The sequence below is a fragment of the Camelina sativa genome, chromosome 8, assembly GCF_000633955.1.
Source record: "Camelina sativa cultivar DH55 chromosome 8, Cs, whole genome shotgun sequence".
Classification (NCBI taxonomy): domain Eukaryota; kingdom Viridiplantae; phylum Streptophyta; class Magnoliopsida; order Brassicales; family Brassicaceae; genus Camelina; species Camelina sativa.
Genome location: NC_025692.1, coordinates 23,237,655 through 23,249,937, shown reverse-complemented (window position 1 = coordinate 23,249,937; position 12,283 = coordinate 23,237,655). Strand labels below are relative to the sequence as shown.

The following is a 12,283-nucleotide window of genomic DNA, read 5'->3' as shown; positions in this document are numbered from 1 at the left end:
AAAAAAAAAAAAAAAAAAAATGGCGAGTGTGTCACCTTTAGCCAAGTACAAGCTCGTCTTCCTTGGAGATCAATCCGTAGGCAAGACCAGCATCATCACTCGTTTCATGTACGACAAATTCGATACCACTTATCAGGTTTGATCATCCCCATCCCCCTTTAATTCCCCTTTGATCTATCCGTGAGATCCACGATCCTATAGATCAGATTCAAAAATTTCAAGAAACTTATAGCAGATTTGGTTATAATTTCCCAGGCATTGTTATTTAGATCTTGTTTTTTTTTTTCTCATTTTGTTGTGGGAAATTTTTGTAGGCAACCATAGGAATTGATTTCTTGTCCAAAACAATGTACCTTGAGGATAGGACTGTTCGTTTGCAACTATGGTAATGTTCATGTTCATACCCTCCTATCTTTTGATCTATAATTTTGACCTTAATCATTTTGTATTTAGATGATAAACTCAATGATAAGGATCATTGTTGTTTTGGTATAATGGCTGAATGAATGATCAAGCATTGTGTATCAACCATGTTATTGTTGTTGTGCTGTCATTAAGGCTTCAAGTTTATATATAATGTTGCAGGGATACTGCAGGACAGGAGAGGTTTCGAAGTCTGATACCAAGTTATATCAGAGATTCTTCTGTTGCTGTTATTGTCTATGATGTTGCAAGTAAGGCTTCTGTGACAATTATTGTTTTTCAGCTGTCACGTCTTTGTATGTATATAGATGGACAAAGAGTTTTCAATATTTCTCCTAGATTTTGCAAGGATGCTGTGTTAAAGGTCTCATCTTGTTATATACGGTTTTTTCTTATGTACACAGATAGGCAGTCATTCTTGAACACCTCGAAGTGGATTGAGGATGTTCGTACAGAGAGAGGTAGCGACGTCATCATTGTTTTGGTTGGTAACAAAACAGATCTCGTTGACAAAAGGTAAGAAAACACTTTTTGATGAGACATGGAATCTTTTTTTCGATCATGTGAACTTGACATTTCTGTTTTGACAGGCAAGTGTCAATAGAGGAAGGGGATAACAAAGCTCGTGATTATGGAGTTATATTCATAGAGACCAGTGCAAAAGCAGGATTTAACATCAAGGTGAGAGATGCAATTCTATCCCTCATGATCTCGTTTAAGATCTTGAGATTTCTTGGAATAACGCATTATCTTCTTTTTTTTTTGTTCTGGTGTTGTTTTGGTAACTTGCAGCCACTGTTCCGCAAGATTGCAGCTGCATTACCAGGAATGGAAACACTTTCTTCAACGAAACAAGAAGATATGGTTGATGTGAACCTAAAGACTTCGACCAATTCGTCTCAAGGGGAGCAACAACGAGGTGGTTGTTCGTGTTAAATCAATTTTTAAAATATACAAGTTTGACAGTAACAGTATAGGAAGATTTTTAAAAACAAAAGATTCATAATTTGATGGAACAAATAAATCCTGGTGATGAGGAAAGAGATTTTTTTATGTGGAGACTCTAGTTTTCTTTGGAAAGGTTTTGTTTTCAATATAGAGTTTGTGTAATAATGTGTGAATGCATAAGAAGAAGACTGACAATGTTTTGCTCTGTTCTCATTGCTTATTTCTTTTACAACATACACTGTCAATCTCCATCTTGACATTACTACATAATGAAAAAAAAGACAATTAAAAAGTTTGAAAGAGAGATTCTATTTCTTATATTTATTCTTACTAGTATTGTAAGACATCAGCCAGACAGGGCAACAAATCTTTAGATCTTTTTACTGTTGCCATCCGTATTGCTGGTTTCTGTTATATGCGCCACCACTTTCCCAATGTATTTGGTTACTCCAAATTCAGTCTTGGCACTTTGATTGATCAAATCATATCTATTGAGGAAGTTTTTATTGTCACACAAAACCATCTGAAACTTTTTGATATTGAAATCTTACCGAACCACCAATAAAAATCTTTAAAATCTTTCAATAATTATCTTTGAAATAATCCACCAAATCTATCAAAATATTTTAAAACCGTCCTTGGTGAGCACGCTTTGTTGACAACAAAATCTCAGTTCACTGAATTGAATCAGGATCACCAGCGGATAAACAAAATGTCTCAGTTTCTCTCCAGACTCTCCAAGCTCTCTCCTCAGAAAGATTCTCAGGTAAGTATAAGAAGAGAGAGACCACTTCTTTGTTCCTTTTTGTTGATCTCTCTAATGTTTTGGTATATATTTTATTTACTTTTGGTTGTGAGATCGATCTTTCTCTCTTGGTGTTTGGCAGATTAGCTTTCGTTTGTTTTCATCTTCCCTAGACCGTATTGCACCCTGTTTGGTCTTCGGCAAAGATCCTTTTGGAAATGATGATATAGACTATCTCGATCTTTCCAGCCATGAATTTTTTGTTCCTAAACAGAATATCCCTAGTGAGTTGCTAAAGGCAAAATCAACAGTCGGAGCATCCCAAGGATGGGTCGCTACCCTTAAGAAGCGTGTGGTGTGTCTCCGAGACGATCTCAACCCAAGTGCATCAGAATCAAACCCTAAACGCATTTCACTGCCTCCTCTTGTGACTCTACCTCATTGTCAGACCCAGATTGTCACCAACGTGGCCATGTCCTCTTCTTCTCCTGAGGAAGAAGACTGTGTTGTGGCTATCAAGTTTTTGGGACCTCAACTCAGCCTGTGTAAGGGCTCCAAATGGACCAACATCAGAATCAAAGACCCCAGTTTCTTCACTTCCCATGTCATGTTTTCCCAGAGATATCAGATGTTCTCATTGCCAGCTTCTGGATGTGACCACATGGCATCCTGGGATTTCAAGGGCGAGCCTAAGCTGCAAAAGTTGCATTTTCAAAACCTTCCCAGGTTGACAAAGACAGAAAAGGAGCATTTGTTTTCGTGCTACAGGACTCCACACTTGGTAGAGTCATCAGCCGGCGAAACTTTCCTTGTTATTTGGTACAGGTATATATGGTAGACATGACCTAAGAGTCATCACTCCAAAGACTTTTGTTTGTTTTAGTTTCAATTAATATTATCATACCATATTATTAACAGTGTTACAATATGACCATTCCTAAGGTCCTGCGCTTATGGCATGGAAAATTTGGTGGGTTTGGAAACCAAAGGTTTTAGGGTGTTCAGGATAGGCAAGGAAGGAAAGGCTACTTACACTGAAGACATTGGAGATCTCTGCATTTTTCTTTCAAATTCTGAGTCTTTTTGTCTCCTTGCTAGCTCCTTCCCTGGACTTGAGAGAAACTACATCTATTACCTTGATGTCCACGAGCCGAACGAGAAGACCGAGAAGGTGGAGATCGGAGGTTTCAGCCTCTGCAGAGCTGATAGCGATGCAGACTTCTCAAACCACCACATTAACAAGATCCCTTACATTTTCCCACCTCAACCTATGCAATGAATTATCATGGTTTATGTTTTTTTTGGTTTTTTTTTTTTTGCTGTTTGCTTGTGGCTACGCATTTGGATTTGAGTTAGGCAGCTACTTCTATTTTTCCTTTTGGTCTCAAAACCGATATGAAATGCCATTTTCTTTTTTCTTTCAACAATATCTAACTGTGGTGTATGGATACTGTTTCTCATTGCTCATTTCTTTTACAACATACACTGTCAATCTCCATCTTGACAATACTAGATAATGTGTGGCTAATGAAAGAAGACAATAAAAAAAAGTGTGACAGAAAGATTCAATTTCTCATATTAATCTGTTATTACTAGTATCAATTCAGTGTAAGACATCAGCCCGACAGGGCAACAGATCATTAGATCTTTTTACTGTTGCCATCCATATTGCTGGTTTCTACTACCACCAATTTGGTTTTGACCTCTTCCAGAGCTACCAGAGCCACCATACTGACCACCTTGTGTGTAGTTAGGTGGTCCAACCCCGTATGCGCCACCACTTGGCCCTCTAGGACCCGCCACATAAGGAGCTCCCCGTCCTTGTGGAGGATATGATCCGCTGCTGTAACCTCCTTGGTTGTGATTATAAACCCCGCTCTGGTTTCCACTAGGAGGGTATCGGTTTGGACCAGGTGGACCACGCTGTTTCCCGTAGAAGGGGTGGCTGGGTCCAGGAGGCACTTGTGGCGGCGCGTTGTTAGTGGGATGGTTTGGACCGGCAGGCCAATGTGGAGCAGCATGAGACTGGCCACCGTGTTGTACTGGAGGCAAACGAGTGTGCTGCTGCTGTGGATGTTGCAGCTTTTGTCTTTTTGCTGCTTCTTCGTGTTGGCGCTGCTGCTGCCTCTTTTTCTTTGTCTGGAACTCATGTGATGATTCATATGTGGGCAGACTGTTAATATGAAACATTGTTTTAGTCCAAAGAATTTTCCTCATAATCATCTGTCTAGTAAGCGAATGAGTTTCATGAATTTGTAAGAGAAAATCAGAAAATGTAAGAACCTCTTTGGGTCACATGGCAGCGGATCAGTCCAAAAGTACTCAGCATCAAGAGCATCCTTTGCCGATATTCTCTACACCAGGGAAAGCAAAAAAAGAAAAAAAACGTAAGTGTCCTGCCTTATAAGGCATTTCATATCGGTTATAAGGCAGTTTGTTTATGCAACAGTTTGCATATATTTTCAGAAGATAGTTCGCTGCAAATAAAGATAATGGTCTCTGATACCTGTGATGGGTCAAGCACCAACATTTTCTCAAGTAATTCAAGAGCATGCCGATCAAAGCTGTGCAGAAGAGATGAAAAGCCAAATGAAATCTTCTAATCAGAGTACATGTGTAAAAGTGAAGCTATATATTGGTTTACATTACTTACTGTCTGAAAAACTCTCTTACACGTCTCTTCAAGGGACGTGCCGGCTTGAAATTGTTGTACCAAGGCATCTTGGAAACCCCAGGCCAAATGTTTTCATCGGGTGATCCACAAAGCTCAAATATCTTGTTCAATTGTTCATGCTGAAACAATGTAGGATACAGAACATATTTTTTTTGGGATTAGCAATAACATGTAAGCATAACCATTCACAATAAGCTATTGGGAGGAATTTTATGTACACATAATATAGGCAGAGAATCGAACTCAGCCTCTGTGGTTACAGAATAAAAGCGATGATCTATCTAATTCTAATGAACCCCTTAGGTGTCCAGTCCAACGATATCACAATTAAACCAGGAGACCATATAGATTCTTATACTATTAGTGGCATGAAAGCACACTGCAGTAACATCTGAAATGTTCAAAAGAAGTGAGCTTTCAGCAAAAAGATAAAACCCTGACCTCATTTTTCCCATTCAAGATTGGTTTTGCATGCAAAAGTTCAGCAAATATGCAACCAACCGACCACATGTCAATTGCTGGGCCATATTTTGTAGCCCCAAGTAGTAATTCAGGGGGCCTGCCTCAGTACGTGTAAGTCAGCAAAGTAGCAATAACCGATACATTAGCAAAGACCATAATGCCAAGATATCAAGACTATCTCTGTATCAATCATGTAAACTTTAAATGACGGTTTGTAGGCTTACCTATACCACAGTGTGATGACACGATTTGTAAGATTTCCAGTATGATCATGAGAAAACGACCGTGCGAGCCCAAAATCTGCCAGCTTTAGATTTCCCTCATTGTCAATAAGGAGATTTGAGCCTGGACCAAAATCTAGGTTAATAGGCAAGTAACAGACTAAAAGTGAAAACAAAATATCAACAATGTATTTGGGAGAATCACACCTTTAATATCACGGTGAAGAACTTGATTCACATGACAATAGTGAAGCCCGGTGAGCAATTGCTTCATGTAACACTTTTACATGGAATGAGTGTTAGAATAAAGATGAACCGTAGCATGCAAAGGCTTATATAGAAATAAGAAGCTATCTAGCTGTGCAATACCTTGATTTGAGGAACAGTAAATCTCAGTCCAGGACGGTCAGCGAGTCCAGTCAAATCATGATCCATGTACTCAAAAACCATGTATATGCCACCCTTGTATTTGTTATTATCTATAATTTCACGTAGGCACAACCTTAAGGTGAGAACAAATCCTACGTTATGCAGAAAACAAGACAGAAACTGAAATCACATTATTCACTAACCTGGCTTTCCTTGGTCATCCCTGTCCCGACCTATGAAAAATACAGACCAAATTACAAAATTATCAGACCTTTTTAATAAGATATTGATAAACTAATACTTCCAGTGTGACATGTGTGTTCCCTTAAAAACAAACCTGGTGAAGTCACAATCTCTTTCAGCTGAACGACATTTTCATGGTGAAGCTTCTTGAGAATTTTAATCTCCCTGATAGCTGTTATAGGAAACTGCATCATACCAATTGTGAACAATGGGGTTACAATTAAATAACTTTGCATCTCTTTCTAAACATAGTGAGCATCATCATAAAAACTTAAAACCAATATAAAGAGAATAAAAAGCATATACCCCTTCTCTTTCATTATCCATACGGATCTTTTTGAGAGCCACAATTTCACCAGTTTTGATCTCTTTAGCCATGTAAACTTGACTGCAAAAGCAAACAACAACAATCAAACATCCTAAAATCAAACAGCACTATGCATTGTAAAAAAGCCTAATCATCATCATTCATCATCATACAATCAAAAGTCGCTTTTCAATTTTGTCAATCCCTAAGTAAAAAAAAAAAAAAAAAAATCAAAGCCTTTTGAATACCCAAAAGAGTGAAATTGAATTGAAAAAAAAAAAGGAAAAAGGAATGAAATTGAGGAGCAGATACCCGTAAGTGCCTTCACCAATTTGTTCGAGCTTGTCAAAGCAATCGACGCTTCGAGATCCCCAAATCGGAGGATGTTCTTCGAGGTTTAATTGCCCGAAAGCTGCTCCCGCCATCTTCGTTCACGGGACTGCTCCTTCGATTGTCTCAGATGATCCCTGCAGCCGCACGAGAAGCACTCGTTACTTCGTCCTCCCTCCTTCGTCCTTCGTCCTTCGAGAATCATATATAACCTTGTTATTAAGAGCTTCTCCAACGGGGGATTTAGCAGGCCTCTTATGTTTAATTTGGCCCAAAAATAAATCAAAACACACAGAAAAGAATAAGAGGCAGTTCTAATTTCGGATCAAATAATAAGAGATGCCTCTTATTAAGACGTGTCAGCGTCTAGTTTGTTGATGTTTTAATACTTAAAAAAAAAAAATTATTTCGATTCATTTTTCTTCTTCTTCTTCTTCTTCTTCTTCTCCGATAATATCTGTGCAAGGCGAACGATGATATCGACCGCCAGAACGACAATCGGAGGAGATAGAATGGTCGGATGTTTTATTATCATCTCCACCGTGGCCGAGTGTCAACGTCGACTGTGGTGCAGCTAATCGGCCAGTCAATTCATGGAAAACGGTGAGTCTCCTTCACCAAATCGAAGCTTTGCATGAATCCATTCGGAGATTGTATTATACAATTGTCTTTGTCATGGTACGTTTCTATTTCTGTTTGTATGATTTAGTGTTTAGTTAAGGTTGTTTAGAGATTAGGGTTCTTTGATCTTGAAAATTAGGGTTCTTCGAAATCCTAATTTACTTATGTGTTCATAGGCAATGACTAAACTTAGGATTAATGAAATTAGCAATGATTGAAGATGAGTTTGGGCATATGATGTTTGTTTCCATCGGTCTTGTCCATTGTTTGAGAGTAGGAGATTTGTCTCATCACCTTCACTTTTTAACGGCGACTTTGAGTTCACTCAACTTTGCTGGTTGAGTTGACACCGGTGAGATGCAGAAGATGAAAAGCACTTGGTATGGTCTCTGCAAATTTCTTGAAATGTAAGGTTTCCTGAGCTCGACATTGAATGTTTCATTAATTTCATAATGTTTTGCTGAGAGTAGTTACCAAAATTTTTAAAACGATGCCTGCAGTTTAAGGATCTTGAGAATCAGTTGAAAGATTCTCAAGGCAAGTCCCTTGTGTGGCAACAGAAGTCCAAGGATTATGAGAATAAGTTGAAAGAGTCTGAAGGCAACTCGTTTGTGTGGCAACAGAAGGTTAGGGAAGACTGATTCAGTCTCAAACTTATTATCTTTTTAATTTGAATTCTGCTTTTAATCAAGCACTAAACATAGTTTTTTTAAAATCTTATTAAGGCTTGTGGATTCAAGATACATAGTGGAACTTGAACTGATGGCAGAAGGAAGCTTTACAGCAAGCTGCACCCCCGGCTCCAGTTTAGGAATTTGATGATTATATATGTTTGTGGTACTTTTCTCTCTGTCTCTCCAGTCTCTGGTGTTCTTTATTTGAATCGGTTTTCAGATCCTTAAACTAATGGTGACTTCTATATGCAGCCTCTGTTTGTTAATATTTTTGAAAAATATTTTCATTTCATAAATAATATTTTTGAAAAATATTTTTTTTCAAAATTAAGAGCCCCAATAAAAGCTTCACCATTGGAGGAACAAAATTTTTATTAATCTTTTGCAAGTTCTTATTTTAAAAAAGTACAAAATATATTCTTAAAAAATTAACAACCTCAAAATAGCATCCTCACCGTTCTCTCCCCCGTAGGTTTCTTCTTTTATTCAACTGTTCCTAGCGTTTCGGTATCGGTTAATCTAAACCGGCGTAAATCTATGATTTCTTCGGTTTAAAACCGGTTCAATCGTAAATAATTGGTACGCGAAAATTCAGCGATCATCTGGAGTTCCATACTCTAAACCGGTATAAATCTATGAATTGTTCGGTTTAAACCGGTTCAATCGTAATTAAGCGGTACGTGAAATATCAGCGATCATCTGGAGTTCCATACTGTATGTAATAGGAAAGAAAGTCCATGGTCCACTGAAACCAATTATGGACAGTTGTGTATTTAATATAACTACTATATATATAGAGGGGTACTGAACTTTGAACATTTTATATTATTCTTAATATCACTTGTTATTCAATTGATGATTTTTAAAAAAAAATTAAAATCCTTTGTTATTCAACTTAGATTTATGTAAAATCATTTGAAATAATTTACAATTCCTTGTTATTCAATCAATGATTTATAAAACTTATTTGAAATCTACTGTTATTCAAAATATTATAACTTTTTTAAAAACTACTACTTTGAATGATTCTAAGAGATTTTGATTTGTTTTTAGTTGAAAATACTCTCCCTCAAAATCATACCCTTTGAGGTAGAATTTTACATGATTTCATAAAAAGAAGAAAACTGTATTTCTTGGGAAATCAAAATTGAAACAGAAACAGTCTCATCTTGTCACGTCTTCTAGCTCTTCCCCACTCCTCCGCTCCAATCCCACCACCGGCAAATTTGATTGCCTCCTCTCTCGTTAAAAATAATATATGTAGTGATGGATTTAACATTAAATTTTGTTGTGATGGGTTATGGGATGTGGTAAATCCGAAGAAAGTTGTGCAGCTTGTACTTCAGGTAAACAATTTTTTTGAATCATCGATACATTTGTTGGTATGACTTAATGTTTATGTATAAACAAAGTGTATACAAAGAGACTTTTTTTTTATTAGGTTGAAGACAAAATGTGTATACAGTTTACAACAGGGTCGTTCCGTTTCAACATAAACAATCGAAAAAACACAGTTTTGTGTCTGAACCTTTACACAGAAATAGTGGCATAGAGTGGTTTAAGGGTTTTCGTGATCTTCTCAACAGCGGCTTGTAGAACGTCGAGAGATGTGGAATAGGATATTTGAATGCAACTATCATCTCCACCATGAACCATTGCAACCTTTGAAAACAAACAGAGAGCACAAAAAACGAACATGTTAAAACAAAACAAAACATATCAAATCAAAATCTTTCTTAAGACCAAAGTTCAAGATATGTTTTGTACTTCTTGAGGATAAGGAGCTTACCTGAAACTTGTCAAGAAAGTATAATGCAAGAGACGACGAGTCACTGATCAAACCAAAACCTTCAGCTTCTGATCCATAGTAAGCATTGAAGTCAATAAAGAGATATAAAAAGCTCCCTGCAAGTAAACAATGCCAATAAAAAAAATGAATAAATGAGGTAGTAATAGCTTCGAACATAGAAGGAGAAGTACGTGAGGTTCAAAGATCTTAACACCTTCGACATCACCTAAGCTTTTAACCAAGAAATCTCGTCTTTCTCTATCTACTTTAACATCTCCGCAACTGTTTCTCCTCCAGCTTTGCCTAACCCAAATACAAAACAAATGGAACAGATGAAATAGAAAGAGAGAGGGACAGAATCACAGAGAATGTTGCAGAGAAGATAGCAAACGGTCTGCTACTAGAGCAATGCGTACAAAGGACAACACCTCCATCATTTTTTTTTTTATAAAGTATCCTAAAATCTCCCAAAATCTAATAATAAAATCCCTTCAAATCACAAGTATCTTTTAAAAAATATGTAAAAATTCTAACAAATAACCAAGAATCATCTAAAAGCTTAATCAAATCTTGTAAAATCCTAAAATATTCAAATCCTACCAAATCCTTTAAAATACAAGTTCAATACCCCCTTTAAATATTTAAACAAATTACAAAGAGTGCTCAATCGAACTTGGGACCTTTACTTAACCACACAGTTCGATTGAGTTAAACGGTCTAAACGAAGTTAATGACCCTACGATATATGTAAAGTCAATTTTTTTATATCTTGATTAAGAAAATAAAATAAAATCAAAATTCGAATTTATTATAAATAAGCTTAATTATATGGTTGGAAGGGTTACAAAACTCCGTTCTTAATTCTATTCTATGTGTAATTTCCCTTGTTGACCAAAAATAACTTTCTTTTTCATATGCATGTTTGATTGTTTGGCTACAACTATCTGATTGCAAAGGTTACAATTGCTTTTCTACATTTTAGTTTTTCATCAATTAAAATTTGGAGGCGAATTTGATAAAAATCCAAATATGGTGGAAAAATTAAAAAATGATTTATGTTTTTCTTTTGTTATTTTTGGCAGAGTCAGTGTGACAAATTAAAGAGTTCCAAAAACTGATGGAAGAGAGGACTCTTGTTATCTTTGCGTGTTTAATACGCCGTTTCATATATCGTGTAGTAATTCTGGTTCTCCAAGGGAAAAGTAAATGTATAGACGAAAAAAATAATCTCGAGCGAAGAAACCCTAGATATCAGTTTCTGCATGCACCAACCAGGAGAGAAGACTCATCCTCAAAACCCTAAAATCGGTTCCAGCTTACGTACCTGAGCCCCGAACTCAGATCATCCACTTTGGGACACGGAAAGGGATCGAATCTTCTGTTCGATATATAATATATAGTCTCAGCTTAGGAAATCCGGACATGAGGACAACCTTTTACAATATAATAGATAAGTCTCCTTCAAGTATGTGTTGTACGTTTCATGAACTTGATCTTTTGAAGTCTTGATCATCTGTTCATTTTGTTGGTGGTCCACAATATATGCAATGATGAAAGGATAGGCTAGCTTTTTCTTCCATTTTATCAACTTATATACTCTATAGGGAATGTGACTGATATATGTAAGGTTGAATACGAACTGATAATAAAATAACCATAAGAGTACTCTATAAACAATGTTCTCATCCAATCCACTTTCTATCGAAGATTTTCTCTTATATTCCACAATGGGGTTGAGACCTGAACCTACTTACTGATTTTTTTGTTCTGATGGTTTAGTTTTGATCAAGCTAACCAAAATATTCCTCTTCCAAGCTACTACGATCTCTTGTGTAGAGATGACTTACCTAGTGGAGTTGTTCTACCACTCCTACTATTCTAGTGAATTCAGTGATATTTTATTCTCGGAGTTTCTTAATTCAATGTATTGGTCTGCCATTTGGGACTTATATGACCAACACATACAACTATCACACTTTCTACACCATAAACGATGTAAAGCGAAACTCATATATTTAAGAAGACTACATTGGCAATGAGAGAAGCCTCTGTTACTATGTTTCAGTACTTTAAGCCAGAGGAGTTTGCTATCGAAGACCAGTTCAATACAGGTATCTCATCTCTAGCTTTATGATAGCCAGCAGAACTGCAGGATGCTAAGTTTTCATTATCTTATGTTTTGTTGTTGTTGAGTGCCTCTTGTTAATATGTGTTAATTCACGTATTGTTTGCTGGGTCATGTACAAAGAGAGTTTTCCAGATTTTTTGTTATCCTGTCTTTAGAACAACCAGATATATAGTTGAAAATAGCAATGGTCTAGTCCATGATGATTTACCTAATATAATCTATCTGAGGGTTAAGTCAAAGGTATGCTGAAAGATCTATCTGCCCACAATATTATATTGGGGAAATCGTCAAACTTATAGACTTTTGTGTAGAACTTTTTTTATCGTCTTCTTTTTTTTTTTTTTTTTTT

General features: G+C 36.6%; 3 protein-coding genes and 1 long non-coding RNA gene across 6 annotated transcripts in view; 3 read left to right on the top strand and 1 right to left on the bottom strand.

Moving 5' to 3' along the window:
- Positions 1-1,605, top strand: part of LOC104769228 (ras-related protein RABH1e) — a 1,772-nt gene extending 167 nt beyond the window's left edge. Inside the window, exons 2-7 of one of the 2 annotated variants that reach the window (XM_010424565.2) lie at positions 21-136; positions 315-385; positions 586-674; positions 828-939; positions 1,014-1,104; positions 1,216-1,605. In XM_010424565.2, the coding sequence (XP_010422867.1) occupies positions 21-136; positions 315-385; positions 586-674; positions 828-939; positions 1,014-1,104; positions 1,216-1,359 (623 nt within the window). In that variant the 3' untranslated portion in view covers positions 1,360-1,605. Of the gene's footprint in view, positions 1-6; positions 137-314; positions 386-585; positions 675-827; positions 940-1,013; positions 1,105-1,215 lie in introns of those variants that run through there. The other variant, XM_010424564.1, reaches the window with a different exon arrangement.
- On the top strand, positions 1,997-3,498 carry LOC104708075. Its single transcript, XM_010424563.2, has 3 exons — positions 1,997-2,137; positions 2,259-2,941; positions 3,059-3,498. Exons 1-3 carry the CDS (start codon positions 2,084-2,086, stop codon positions 3,393-3,395), a joined length of 1,074 nt encoding a protein of 357 aa, XP_010422865.1. The 5' UTR covers positions 1,997-2,083; the 3' UTR covers positions 3,396-3,498.
- On the bottom strand, positions 3,666-7,003 carry LOC104708074 (cyclin-dependent kinase C-1). The gene is made up of 12 exons (XM_010424561.2): positions 6,705-7,003; positions 6,392-6,473; positions 6,180-6,270; positions 6,046-6,075; positions 5,843-5,952; positions 5,681-5,753; positions 5,477-5,597; positions 5,232-5,349; positions 4,770-4,909; positions 4,623-4,680; positions 4,400-4,470; positions 3,666-4,289 (listed from the first exon to the last, which is right to left on the bottom strand). Exons 1-12 carry the CDS (start codon positions 6,815-6,817, stop codon positions 3,767-3,769), a joined length of 1,530 nt encoding a protein of 509 aa, XP_010422863.1. The 5' UTR covers positions 6,818-7,003; the 3' UTR covers positions 3,666-3,766.
- Positions 7,104-8,329, top strand: LOC104708073. Of its 2 annotated transcripts, XR_754739.1 has the most exons (4): positions 7,104-7,400; positions 7,520-7,750; positions 7,844-7,969; positions 8,069-8,329. It is a non-coding gene; the product is annotated as an uncharacterized LOC104708073 (long non-coding RNA). The 2 variants fall into 2 exon arrangements; XR_754738.2 differs by having other exon boundaries at positions 7,108-7,750.